The sequence below is a fragment of the Colossoma macropomum genome, unplaced genomic scaffold (assembly GCF_904425465.1).
Source record: "Colossoma macropomum unplaced genomic scaffold, Colossoma_macropomum, whole genome shotgun sequence".
NCBI classification, from domain to species: domain Eukaryota; kingdom Metazoa; phylum Chordata; class Actinopteri; order Characiformes; family Serrasalmidae; genus Colossoma; species Colossoma macropomum.
The window spans coordinates 41,333,943-41,346,093 of NW_023494785.1; the positions used below are offsets into that span (position 1 = coordinate 41,333,943).

Consider the following 12,151-nt stretch of genomic DNA (forward strand, 5'->3'; position numbering starts at 1 on the left):
TTGCCAAACGGAGGCTGGGAGAAGGCTTTGTATGCCTCACGGAAGGGGGAGTAGCAATTGTCCAGCGTGCATGACTTACATGTGCTGCATGAGATGTGTTGGAAGTACTTTGGAGCAACTTCTCTAAAGTTTGCTTTATTAAAGTCCCCAACAACAATGGAGGTGGCCTCCTGCTGTGCAGTCGCTTGCCTGTTAATAGCCTCATACAGTTTCCCATGTGCCAGGTCTGTATCAGCCTGTGGGAGGAGCAGAAAGACTCAATGAAGTGTACATTCCTCTGATCACACCAAGTATTGTTGATCATAAAACATACACCTCCCTCTTTACTCTTCCCGAAGAGGTCCTTTGTACTGTTTGCGCAGTGCACAGTGAACCCTGCGGGCTCAATGGCCTCGTTGGGAATCTCTGCTGATAGCCAGGTTTCTGTGAGGCAGATTATACAACAGTTCTGTGTCTCTCGTTGGAAAGAGATCCGTGCCCTGAGTTAACTAATTTTCTTGTCCAGGGACTGTACATTTGCCAGTAGTATGCTGAGGAGTGGGGGGCATTTAGCACAGTCTCTCAGCCCGACCAGTACGCCAGCTCTTCTGCCCCATTTTTGGAGTCTGCAGCATTTCTTTGGTCTGTTGGCCCAGATGAATAGGGCTTCTTTGAGGTTCCCAAACAATGGATCTGCGTTCAGGAACTCAAAGTCCAGTTTTCAGTGACTGATCGTCGATCTGATTTCCAAAAGTGTTTGTCTGACGTACACAAAGGTGCTGGCATAATTTAGTGCAAAAATAGTAACAGACAAACACACACAACAATTCTTCACATCAGGAGAATCATTAATCACAGAGCCTTAAATAAGATCACAAAATAATACCCATATCCATTACCATTGGTACCAGCAGCACTAAAACTGCTAAGCTTGATCTCCATATTGCATATAACCTTATCCGCATTAAAGAGGGTGATGAGTGGAAGACTGCTTTCTCCACTAACAATGGGCACTACGAACACTTTATACTACCGTTCAGACAGTCTAAAGTGCCCTCTGATAGGGAACTTTCAGCAACAAAATTAGCTTGAGAAGAAAGATGATATTAGCTTGAGGGGGCCAAACACCCTTTCCTCATTCTAACTGACCACAAGAATCTTGAATATTTACCAAATACTAAATGACTCAACCCTCGCCAAGCTTGTTGGTTCTTATTCTACTCCCATTTTCAGTTTACCACTACTTATAGACCCAGTTCCCACAACAAAAAAGTGGACTTCTTGTCACAAAATCTTGCAAACAACAACAAAAAAACAGTACTTGGTCCACCTGAGAACATCATTGCCCCTGATTGTGTACTGGCCACTGTTAGAGGGATTAGATGATGAAATAGACAGGGTGTACCTATAATGTCCTCAAGATAAGAAGTACATACCTGTGCAATTTAGGGATCAGTTAATTACTTTAATTCGTCCCTCTATTGGTGGGAAAATATGTTAGCCGATGTTCACCATTTTGTGATATCCTAGAAGCCAACTAGGTGAGTCCCGTAAGGGTTGTGCCGGTGGATGTCTTAGGGGTCCTCCAAAGAAAACTTTGTCCGTCCAGCGCCTCGTCAGCCCTGGTGGTGCCAAAGGCATCCCCAGCGATGCGGTTGGTGGTTGTCGTAGTAGCCCTCGACCATTGGCCGCACCGGGCTCCTTGGGTGGGGTACTGTCAGATGCCTTCTCTACTTGTTCCCTGTTTTCTGCTACTCACTTATGTAACTTATGTAACTTATGACTCCCCCATCATCACCATCTACCAATGAACATTCATTCCAGCGCTCTTCCTGACTGGATTTCTAGTTGTCACACCTGTTTGTCATTTAATTTCATTAGTTATATGGTATAAAAGCTCAGGCTTTAGTTTAACACACTGTGAAGTATTGCCAACAATTCCGCTTTGTGTACTGAACGTTTTCTGTCTGTAAGTCTTCCCTGTGTATGACCTGTTTTTGTGTTTTTGACTTTTTGTGTTTGCCCTTCTTGACTTGATTGCTGAACCTTACTGATCTCTTGGTTTTTGAACTTAGACTGGTTACTGGATTCTTTCTTGATGTCACTTTTTGTTTTGGTTATCATGCTCTTTGGCCTATTATGACTATGCTGTTTGTGACACTCCACAACCCTCAAGTAAACCACAACCTTGTCTTTTAATCTGCAAGTGTCTGATCTATTTTGACTTTCTGACAAACTGTTGGGCCAGTCCTGCAATTAACCAGATATGCGATTGCTAACTCTCGCAGACACTTGAATATCTTTAACCATCTATTTGAAATATAAAGTTATGGGATAAGTAGGAGCCTTTTGAAAAAAATATATATGCTTGAATCAGAGGGATTATAATACTTGATCTTCACTTTATTGTCTTATCCATACAGGCCAAACTCAAGCTCCAGAGGAGTTAAGCAGAATGGAGGTATGTGTGATCTACAGTCCAGTATGAACCTGATATGAACCTGACATAGGTGCTGGCTGGATACTTTAATTCTATTGTTATGATATTGATTAGATCAGGATGATGATGATCTTTCTACCAATTTGATAAACATTTTGGTCTTAATCAGACACGTTTGTACATTAATGGACTTCAGACCGAACATTTAATGGCAAATTTAACTCTTAATTCACTATTAACATATTTGTATGTCCTCTTACTGCCACAGCAACACAAAGTGGAGGCGAACAAGTGAGTCACTTTGTTCATTCACCATCTCAACAACACTGTTTTAGTGTTGATCATAACCATACAGATTGTACTGTTATACACTCTACACCACAAAGACTGGAAAAGAGATGTTGTTTCAGTCAGTGCAGATCTTAAAGAGAGTCACTGAAGAATTTGACCTCAAATATAACAGACACCTGGTAGCTGCAGACACTTGGGATAATATTTTTTATAAGGAAGTACATCAAGGAGAGTTTTTTCAGACATTAACATGTATGGGCTATATTAGTATGAGCAGTGTGTTTTACTAATTTTTAAATTTTTTACTGATTTTAAATTTAAGTTAAGTAAATTTAAATTAAGTGGTTGAAATGTAAACAGGGTAATTCAGAGTGGTTTGATATGAAATGGTTAATGGTAGAGAAACTTGCCGAGTCAGAATCGTTCACAATGGTGGTGATAGGAACCAGACATCCAACTCTAAAAGTTTTTAAGGAATATTCTTTACAGTTCATGTATATTTTTATGTTGTAGACATCATGTCTGTCACCACCACTGTAAAGAAATCTGAGTTGGTCAGTTTCTCTACAATCAAACCACTCTGAACGGCTTTGTTTACATTTGATATTTAAATTATGCAGATTTTTGTAAAAAATGGTGGAGTGACAGCTGACCTGACTGCTGACCACACCCGCTGCGACCCAGAAGGATAAGCAGTTTAAAAATGTGTAAAATGTAGATGATAGCCAGCTGACTAAGCTGAGAGCCAATTTATCAACAATGCTTAATGAAGTCAAGCAAAGTGCAACACTAGCATAGACTTTACAGCGTGGTTATTTTCCCTCAGGAGCACCACTATGAGGACGTTCTATATTTCAAGAATATTCATCCCAGCAGAACTCATAAACAGGTAAGCAGTCCTTTTACATTTAATATATCACTGTCCAAAAAAGAATCACCAAAATAGTAACTGTACAAAAGAAGGCAAAAATGGTCCAACCGTTTAATACAGGTTCATGTAAAGAAATTTTATTCCAAGTGATTTTGGAGTATTTCTGTTGATCCATTCATCATGAAATTTTCACACAATGTAAATGATGGCTGCTGTGTTCAAATGATGTAGGAAAATAAAAATGGAATTCAATAGAACATTTTTTCTCCATTTTTTTTTTCTAATTTGATCTATGCCACTGCTCCATATTTTATATTAATACTCATAATCTTAGTGTGCTTCTTTTTTGTCTTAGGAACCAGAATATGAAAACACTAAAAGACTATCTTGATGGACTCAGCAGAATCAGGTGAGCAGCTCAGTTTTCTTTTAGTGAGGGATTCACTGAGGCAGTTTGCTCAGTTAAATGATAAAATCTTTGGTGTGAATTTTATATGCATGTTATAACCGGTTGGTGTGGTGTAGTGGGTCTGTAACACTGTTACTTCAGCATTAAAGTTTATAAATGTTTGCTCAACAGGACACCTGAAGAGGATATTGACTTCTCACCAGCTGACATGGTCAGAGAGGAAGACCTTTGTCTCTACGCTGACCTGCTGTTATCAATGTGTCATTTAAAGCCAGGTGTAGACTTTTACTATTTGTTTTGTAATTATATTAGTGTATTTGTTTATATGATGTTTGTATGATGTTTGTTTGTGATACTTATTTATAATATTTTTCTTTAAAAGTTGTGATAAAGGGCTTTATTCGTCAATGTTGTGTGAAAACAACGTATTGCTTCCCGATGCGGTTGGGAACTCTGTAGTGATGCAACAGAAGATTTTTTTTGCAATTTTTATGTACTATGTGCTTCACAGCTTGCATGGTCTAGCGCTTGCATGGCTGAGCTGTTGCTCCGAGATGCTTCCATTTCACAATAATAGCACTTACATTTGACTATTAGCAATTAGTTAACATTTTATCTATTAACATACATTATTTTTTTATTATGAACTTGACACAATGTTGCCTTGTACACATTCCAGTCTGATTTTAGGGCTGGTCAAAGTACTGTCCCTGCTTTTTCTCCGGTTGTAAACTTTATTACTTATGCTTCAGATAATAAACTTCACTGTGGAGCCTATGGTGACTCATAGCAGTCAGAAAGAACTTCTCAAAGTTTTGTTGTAATGATAAAAAATGAAATGATAAATGAAAAAAAAAAATAACAACACATAACTAGGAGTGTTTTATCAGTATTTTCTAAACTCAGTGATCTTCCACCACTTTATCATAATGCTTTATTTTTACTTATCATTTGTTATTATTTATGTATTTATGTATGTTTTACTGCTGGTATATTAGCAACTTCCTCCAGCTAATTCCAGGTGATCCCAAACCAGTCCCAGGCCACCTTGGAGATCTAATCCCTCCAACGGGTCCTAGACTGACCTTGGGGTCTTGTTCCAGTAGGCTGTGCTTTGTAAACCTCCATCAGGAGGTGGCCAGGGGGCATCCTGATCAGGTGCCTGAACCACCTCAACTGGCTCCTCTCAATGTGGAGGAGTACAGGCTCTAATTTGAGCTTCTCCTGGATGACCAAGCTCCTCACCCTATCAAGTAGAGTGAAGTCTGCCACCCTGCGAAGAAAGCTCATTTCCGCAGCTTGTATCTTTCAGTCATTACCCAAAGCTCATGACCATAGGTGAGGGTTGGGATGTAGACCGACCAGTAAACAGAGAGCTTCACCACTACTGTCCGGTACAGCGACCGCATTACTGCTGCTGCCTGTCCCAGCCTGTGACTGATCTCATGATTCCTCTTCCCATCACTTGTAAAACAAGACCCCAAAATAATTAAAACTCCTACACCTGTGGCAGGTCCTTTCCCCTTTTCCTGGAGTCAGCATGCCATCCCTTTCCATGCTAGGACCATGGACTCAGACTTGGAGGTGATAATCTGCACACCAACTGCTTCACACTCAGCTGCAAACCGCTCCAGTGAGCGCTGGAGATATCCATGCGATGGAGCCAAAGAGACAACATCATCCGCAAACAGTGGCGATGCCACCCTCTGGTCTTCACACATAATGCCCTCCTGACCATGGCCATGCCTTGACACCCTGTCCATGAATATCACAAACAGGAGTGGGGCCAAGGCACAACCTTGGCAGGATCCAACACTCACAATGAATGAGCTCGACTTGATGCCAAGTATACAGACACAACTCTCACTCCAGGAGTACAGAGACTGAACGGCCCGGAGTAGTGGCCCCATCCTCTTGGATGACCTCCCACAGAATATCTCACGAACCATGGTCGTAAGCCTTCTCCAAGTCCTTAAAACACACGTAGACTGGGTTGGCAAACTCTCATGCCCCCTCAACAATCTGTTTGAGGGTGAAAAGCTGGTCCATTGTTCCACAGGCAGGACGGATTCTGCACTGTTACTCCTCAATCCGAGGTTCGACTATCGGTTGGAGTCTCTTTTGCAGTACCTTGGCATAAACTTTCTCAAGGAGGCTGAGCAGTGTGATGCCCTGGTAATTGGTACACACTCTCTGGCCCCCTTTTTAAAAATAGGGACCACCACCCCGGTCTGCCAGTCTCAGGGTACTGTTCCCAAGGTCCATGCGACATTGCAGAGGCATGTCAGCCATAACAGCCCCAAAACATCCAGAGTCTTAAGTATTTCCATGCGAATATCATCCACCACCGGTGCCTTAAAATCATTCCAAACAGGGGCCTCTGCCAGTCATTCCCAGCACACCCTCACTATTTGCTTGGGTCTACTGGGTCTGACCACCAGTCTTCCCTTCCATCTGATCCACCTCACCACTTGATGGTGATCGGCTCACAGCTCAGCACTTCTCTTCACCCAAGTGTCCAGAACATATGGTCCCAAGTCAGAAGAAACAACAACAAAGTCAATCATTGACCTTTGACCCAAGGAGCTCTGATACCGAGTACACTTATGAACATCCTTGTGTTCGAACTTGGTGTTCATTATTGAAAATCTATGACTAGCAGAGAAGTCCAATAACAATTTACCACACTGTGCAGGAATCTGGGTCTCCAGTCTGTATCAGGGTATGAGAGCTGAACAATTTTATTGAGACTCATCCAGGAATAATTATTGTAATCCACAAAAGGATCAGCGCACAGGCACACGCAATCAACCAGCATATACGTAATACAAAGTCAGGAAGTGGACAACAAAGGTAAAAAACAGAAGAATTTAGAAAGAAACACAGAAAACTAGGAACAAGGCCATATATGACTAGAAAATACGGAACTAGGAAGTAGGCTTAGAAATACAAAGCATAACACACATGAGGAACTCATTTATATTTACAGAAACAGTATTTACATAAAAACAAATACAATTTATGGCTATGATCACTCATAGCAGTCAGAAAGAACCTCTCAAAGTTTTGTTGTAATGATAAAAAATGAAATGATAAATGAAAAAAAAAATAATGGAAACATAACTAGGAGTGTTTATCAGTATTTTCTAAATACTTTTTTTCTCAATGACCATCTTCCACCACTTTATCATATTACTTTATTTTTACTTATTATTTGTTATTATTTATGTATGTATATGTTTTAATCATGTATGTGCTTAAATGTAGTTTTTACACATTTCTCACTGCTGTTTACAGACTTGCTTTGTATGTGAAAGTAGTGAAAAATGCTGTCCCAGTCAGAGGTGTATTTTTTCTGTCATTTTTATAGTTTTCCATTCTTAAACTGAACAGAAGCTATCAATCCCTTCATAAAAATGTATGAAGTGCATTTGTGCAGTTCTTTTTTACTGCTGGTATATTAGCAACTTCCTCCAGCTAATTCCAGGTGATCCCAAACCAGTCCCAGGCCACCTTGGAGATCTAATCCCTCCAACGGGTCCTAGACTGACCTTGGGGTCTTGTTCCAGTAGGCTGTGCTTTGTAAACCTCCATCAGGAGGTGGCCAGGGGGCATCCTGATCAGGTGCCTGAACCACCTCTACTGGCTCCTCTCAATGTGGAGGAGTACAGGCTCTAATTTGAGCTTCTCCTGGATGACCAAGCTCTTCACCCTATCAAGTAGAGTGAAGTCTGCCACCCTGCGAAGAAAGCTCATTTCCGCAGCTTGTATCTTTCAGTCATTACCCAAAGCTCATGACCATAGGTGAGGGTTGGGATGTAGACCGACCGGTAAACAGAGAGCTTCACCACTGCTGTCCGGTACAGCGACCGCATTACTGCTGCTGCCTGTCCCAGCCTGTGGCTGATCTCATGATTCCTCTTCCCGTCACTTGTAAAACAAGACTCCAAGATACTTAAAACTCCTACACCTGTGGCAGGTCCTTTCCCTTTTCCCTGGAGTCAGCATGCCATCCCTTTCCATGCTAGGATCATGGACTCAGGCTTGGAGGTGATAATCCGCACACCAACTGCTTCACACTCAGCTGCAAACCGCTCCAGTGAGCGCTGGAGATATCCATGCGATGGAGCCAAAGAGACAACATCATCCTCAACAGCGGCGATGCCACCCTCTGGTCTTCACACATAATGCCCTCCTGACCATGGCCATGCCTTGACACCCTGTCCATGAATATCACAAACAGGAGCGGGGCCAAGGCACAACCTTGGCGGAATCCAACACTCACAATGAACGAGCTTGACTTCATGCCAAGTATACAGACACAACTCTCACTCCAGGAGTACAGAGACTGAACGGCCCGGAGTAGTGGCCCCATCCTCTTGGATGACCTCCCACAGAATATCTCAGGAAACATGGTCGTAAGCCTTCTCCAAGTCCACAAAACACACGTAGACTGGGTTGGCAAACTCTCATGCCCCCTCAACAATCTGTTTGAGGGTGAAAAGCTGGTCCATTGTTCCACAGGCAGGACGGATTCTGCACTGTTACTCCTCAATCCGAGGTTCGACTATTGGTTGGAGTCTCTTTTGCAGTACCTTGGCATAAACTTTCTCAAGGAGGCTGAGCAGTGTGATGCCCTGGTAATTGGTACACACTCTCTGGTCCCCTTTTTAAAAATAGGGACCACCACCCCGGTCTGCCAGTCTCAGGGTACTGTTCCCAAGGTCCATGTGACATTGCAGAGGCATGTCAGCCATAACAGCCCCAAAACATCCAGAGTCTTAAGCATTTCCATGCGAATATCATCCACCACCGGTGCCTTAAAATCATTCCAAACAGGGGCCTCTGCCAGTCATTCCCAGCACATCCTCACTATTTGCTTGGGTCTACTGGGTCTGACCACCAGTCTTCCCTTCCATCTGATCCACCTCACCACTTGATGGTGATCGGCTCACAGCTCAGCACTTCTCTTCACCCAAGTGTCCAGAACATATGGTCCCAAGTCAGAAGAAACAACAACAAAGTCAATCATTGACCTTTGACCCAAGGAGCTCTGATACCGAGTACACTTATGAACATCCTTGTGTTCGAACTTGGTGTTCATTATTGAAAATCTATGACTAGCAGAGAAGTCCAATAACAATTTACCACACTGTGCAGGAATCTGGGTCTCCAGCCTGTATCAGGGTATGAGAGCTGAACAATTTTATTGAGATTCATCCAGGAATAATTATTGTAATCCACAAAAGGATCAGCGCACAGGTACACGCAATCAACCAGCATATACGTAATACAAAGTCAGGAAGTGGACAACAAAGGTAAAAAACAGAAGAATTTAGAAAGAAACACAGAAAACTAGGAACAAGGCCATATATGACTAGAAAATACGGAACTAGGAAGTAGGCTTAGAAATACAAAGCATAACACACATGAGGAACTCATTTATATTTACAGAAACAGTATTTACATAAAAACAAATACAATTTATGGCTATGATCACTCATAGCAGTCAGAAAGAACTTCTCAAAGTTTTGTTGTAATGATAAAAAATGAAATGATAAATGAAAAAAAAAAATAATGGAAACATAACTAGGAGTGTTTATCAGTATTTTCTAAATACTTTTTTTCTCAATGACCATCTTCCACCACTTTATCATATTACTTTATTTTTACTTATTATTTGTTATTATTTATGTATGTATATGTTTTAATCATGTATGTGCTTAAATGTAGTTTTTACACATTTCTCACTGCTGTTTACAGACTTGCTTTGTAAGTGAAAGTAGTGAAAAATGCTGTCCCAGTCAGAGGTGTATTTTTTCTGTCATTTTTATAGTTTTCCATTCTTAAACTGAACAGAAGCTATCAATCCCTTCATAAAAATGTATGAAGTGCATTTGTGCAGTTCTTTTTTACTGCTGGTATATTAGCAACTTCCTCCAGCTAATTCCAGGTGATCCCAAACCAGTCTCAGGCCACCTTGGAGATCTAATCCCTCCAACGGGTCCTAGACTGACCTTGGGGTCTTGTTCCAGTAGGCTGTGCTTTGTAAACCTCCATCAGGAGGTGGCCAGGGGGCATCCTGATCAGGTGCCTGAACCACCTCTACTGGCTCCTCTCAATGTGGAGGAGTACAGGCTCTAATTTGAGCTTCTCCTGGATGACCAAGCTCCTCACCCTATCAAGTAGAGTGAAGTCTGCCACCCTGCGAAGAAAGCTCATTTCCGCAGCTTGTATCTTTCAGTCATTACCCAAAGCTCATGACCATAGGTGAGGGTTGGGATGTAGACCGACCAGTAAACAGAGAGCTTCACCACTGCTGTCCGGTACAGCGACCGCATTACTGCTGCTGCCTGTCCCAGCCTGTGGCTGATCTCATGATTCCTCTTCCCGTCACTTGTAAAACAAGACTCCAAGATACTTAAAACTCCTACACCTGTGGCAGGTCCTTTCCCTTTTCCCTGGAGTCAGCATGCCATCCCTTTCCATGCTAGGATCATGGACTCAGGCTTGGAGGTGATAATCCGCACACCAACTGCTTCACACTCAGCTGCAAACCGCTCCAGTGAGCGCTGGAGATATCCATGCGATGGAGCCAAAGAGACAACATCATCCTCAACAGCGGCGATGCCACCCTCTGGTCTTCACACATAATGCCCTCCTGACCATGGCCATGCCTTGACACCCTGTCCATGAATATCACAAACAGGAGCGGGGCCAAGGCACAACCTTGGCGGAATCCAACACTCACAATGAACGAGCTTGACTTGATGCCAAGTATACAGACACAACTCTCACTCCAGGAGTACAGAGACTGAACGGCCCGGAGTAGTGGCCCCATCCTCTTGGATGACCTCCCACAGAATATCTCAGGAAACATGGTCGTAAGCCTTCTCCAAGTCCACAAAACACACGTAGACTGGGTTGGCAAACTCTCATGCCCCCTCAACAATCTGTTTGAGGGTGAAAAGCTGGTCCATTGTTCCACAGGCAGGACGGATTCTGCACTGTTACTCCTCAATCCGAGGTTCGACTATCGGTTGGAGTCTCTTTTGCAGTACCTTGGCATAAACTTTCTCAAGGAGGCTGAGCAGTGTGATGCCCTGGTAATTGGTACACACTCTCTGGTCCCCTTTTTAAAAATAGGGATCACCACCCCGGTCTGCCAGTCTAAGGGTACTGTTCCATGCGACATTGCAGAAACGTGTCAGCCATGACAGCCCCACAACATCCAGAGTCTTAAGCATTTCCATGCAAATATCATCCACCACCGGTGCCTTGCCACTGAGGAGCTTGCCAACTACCTCAGGGAACTCCACCAGGGAAGGAGTCTGACATGCCAGAAGCCTCTGGCCCTGACTCCTGTGTAAGAGGCATGTCTCTCAAGTTTACGAGTTCCTCAAAATGCTCCTTCCGCTGCCTGACAATATCCTCATTTGAGGTCAGAGTTTCTCCACCCCTGTTGAGTACATCTTGAGCGAAGTCACCCCAACTGCTCCTGGGTCATTGGACAGTTGTTCAGAACCTCCTTGAAGCTAAGCAAACCAAAAGTCTTTTTCCATGGCCTCGCCAAACTCCTCCCACACTCTGGATTTAGCTTTAGCCACAACTGCTGCTGCCACCTTCTTTGCCCGTCAGTACCTATCTGCTGAGGTGGGAGTGCTCTGGGACATCCAGTCCCTAAAGGCCTCGTTCTTCAGCTTGACAGCCTCCCTCACCACTGGTGGCCACCAGGGGATTTTGAGAGGTACCAACAAACTTTTTGCCACAGCTACATCTAGCAGCTTCAACATTGGAGGTTTTGAACAGGGTCCATTTAGACTCCATGTCCCCTATCTCCTCATAACATAACATGAGAAAATCTCTACTAGATGTGAGAGTTTAAATCATTCTGAACAGAGGCCTCTGCCAGTCATTCCCAGCACACCCTCACTATTTGCTTGGGTCTACCGGGTCTGACCACCAGTCTTCCCTTCCATCTGATCCAACTCACCACTTGATGGTGATCGGCTGACAGCTCAGCACCTCTCTTCACCTAAGTGTCCAGAACATATGGTCCCAAGTCAGATGAAACAACAACAAAGTCAATCATTGACCTTTGACCCAAGGAGCTCTGATACCAAGTACACTTATGAACATCCTTGCGTTCAAACTTGGTGTT

At 43.1% G+C, this 12,151-nt stretch overlaps 1 protein-coding gene across 1 annotated transcript in view; it reads left to right on the top strand.

The window, feature by feature from the left end:
• LOC118814662 (hemicentin-2-like) overlaps window positions 1-4,767 on the top strand; it is a 40,608-nt gene extending 35,841 nt beyond the window's left edge. Inside the window, exons 18-22 of the mRNA XM_036580372.1 lie at window positions 2,403-2,440; window positions 2,688-2,710; window positions 3,537-3,599; window positions 3,937-3,990; window positions 4,162-4,767. Of these exons, the coding sequence (XP_036436265.1) occupies window positions 2,403-2,440; window positions 2,688-2,710; window positions 3,537-3,599; window positions 3,937-3,972 (160 nt within the window). The 3' untranslated portion in view covers window positions 3,973-3,990; window positions 4,162-4,767. The remainder of the gene's footprint in view (window positions 1-2,402; window positions 2,441-2,687; window positions 2,711-3,536; window positions 3,600-3,936; window positions 3,991-4,161) is intronic.
• Window positions 4,768-12,151: the final 7,384 nt, after the last annotated feature.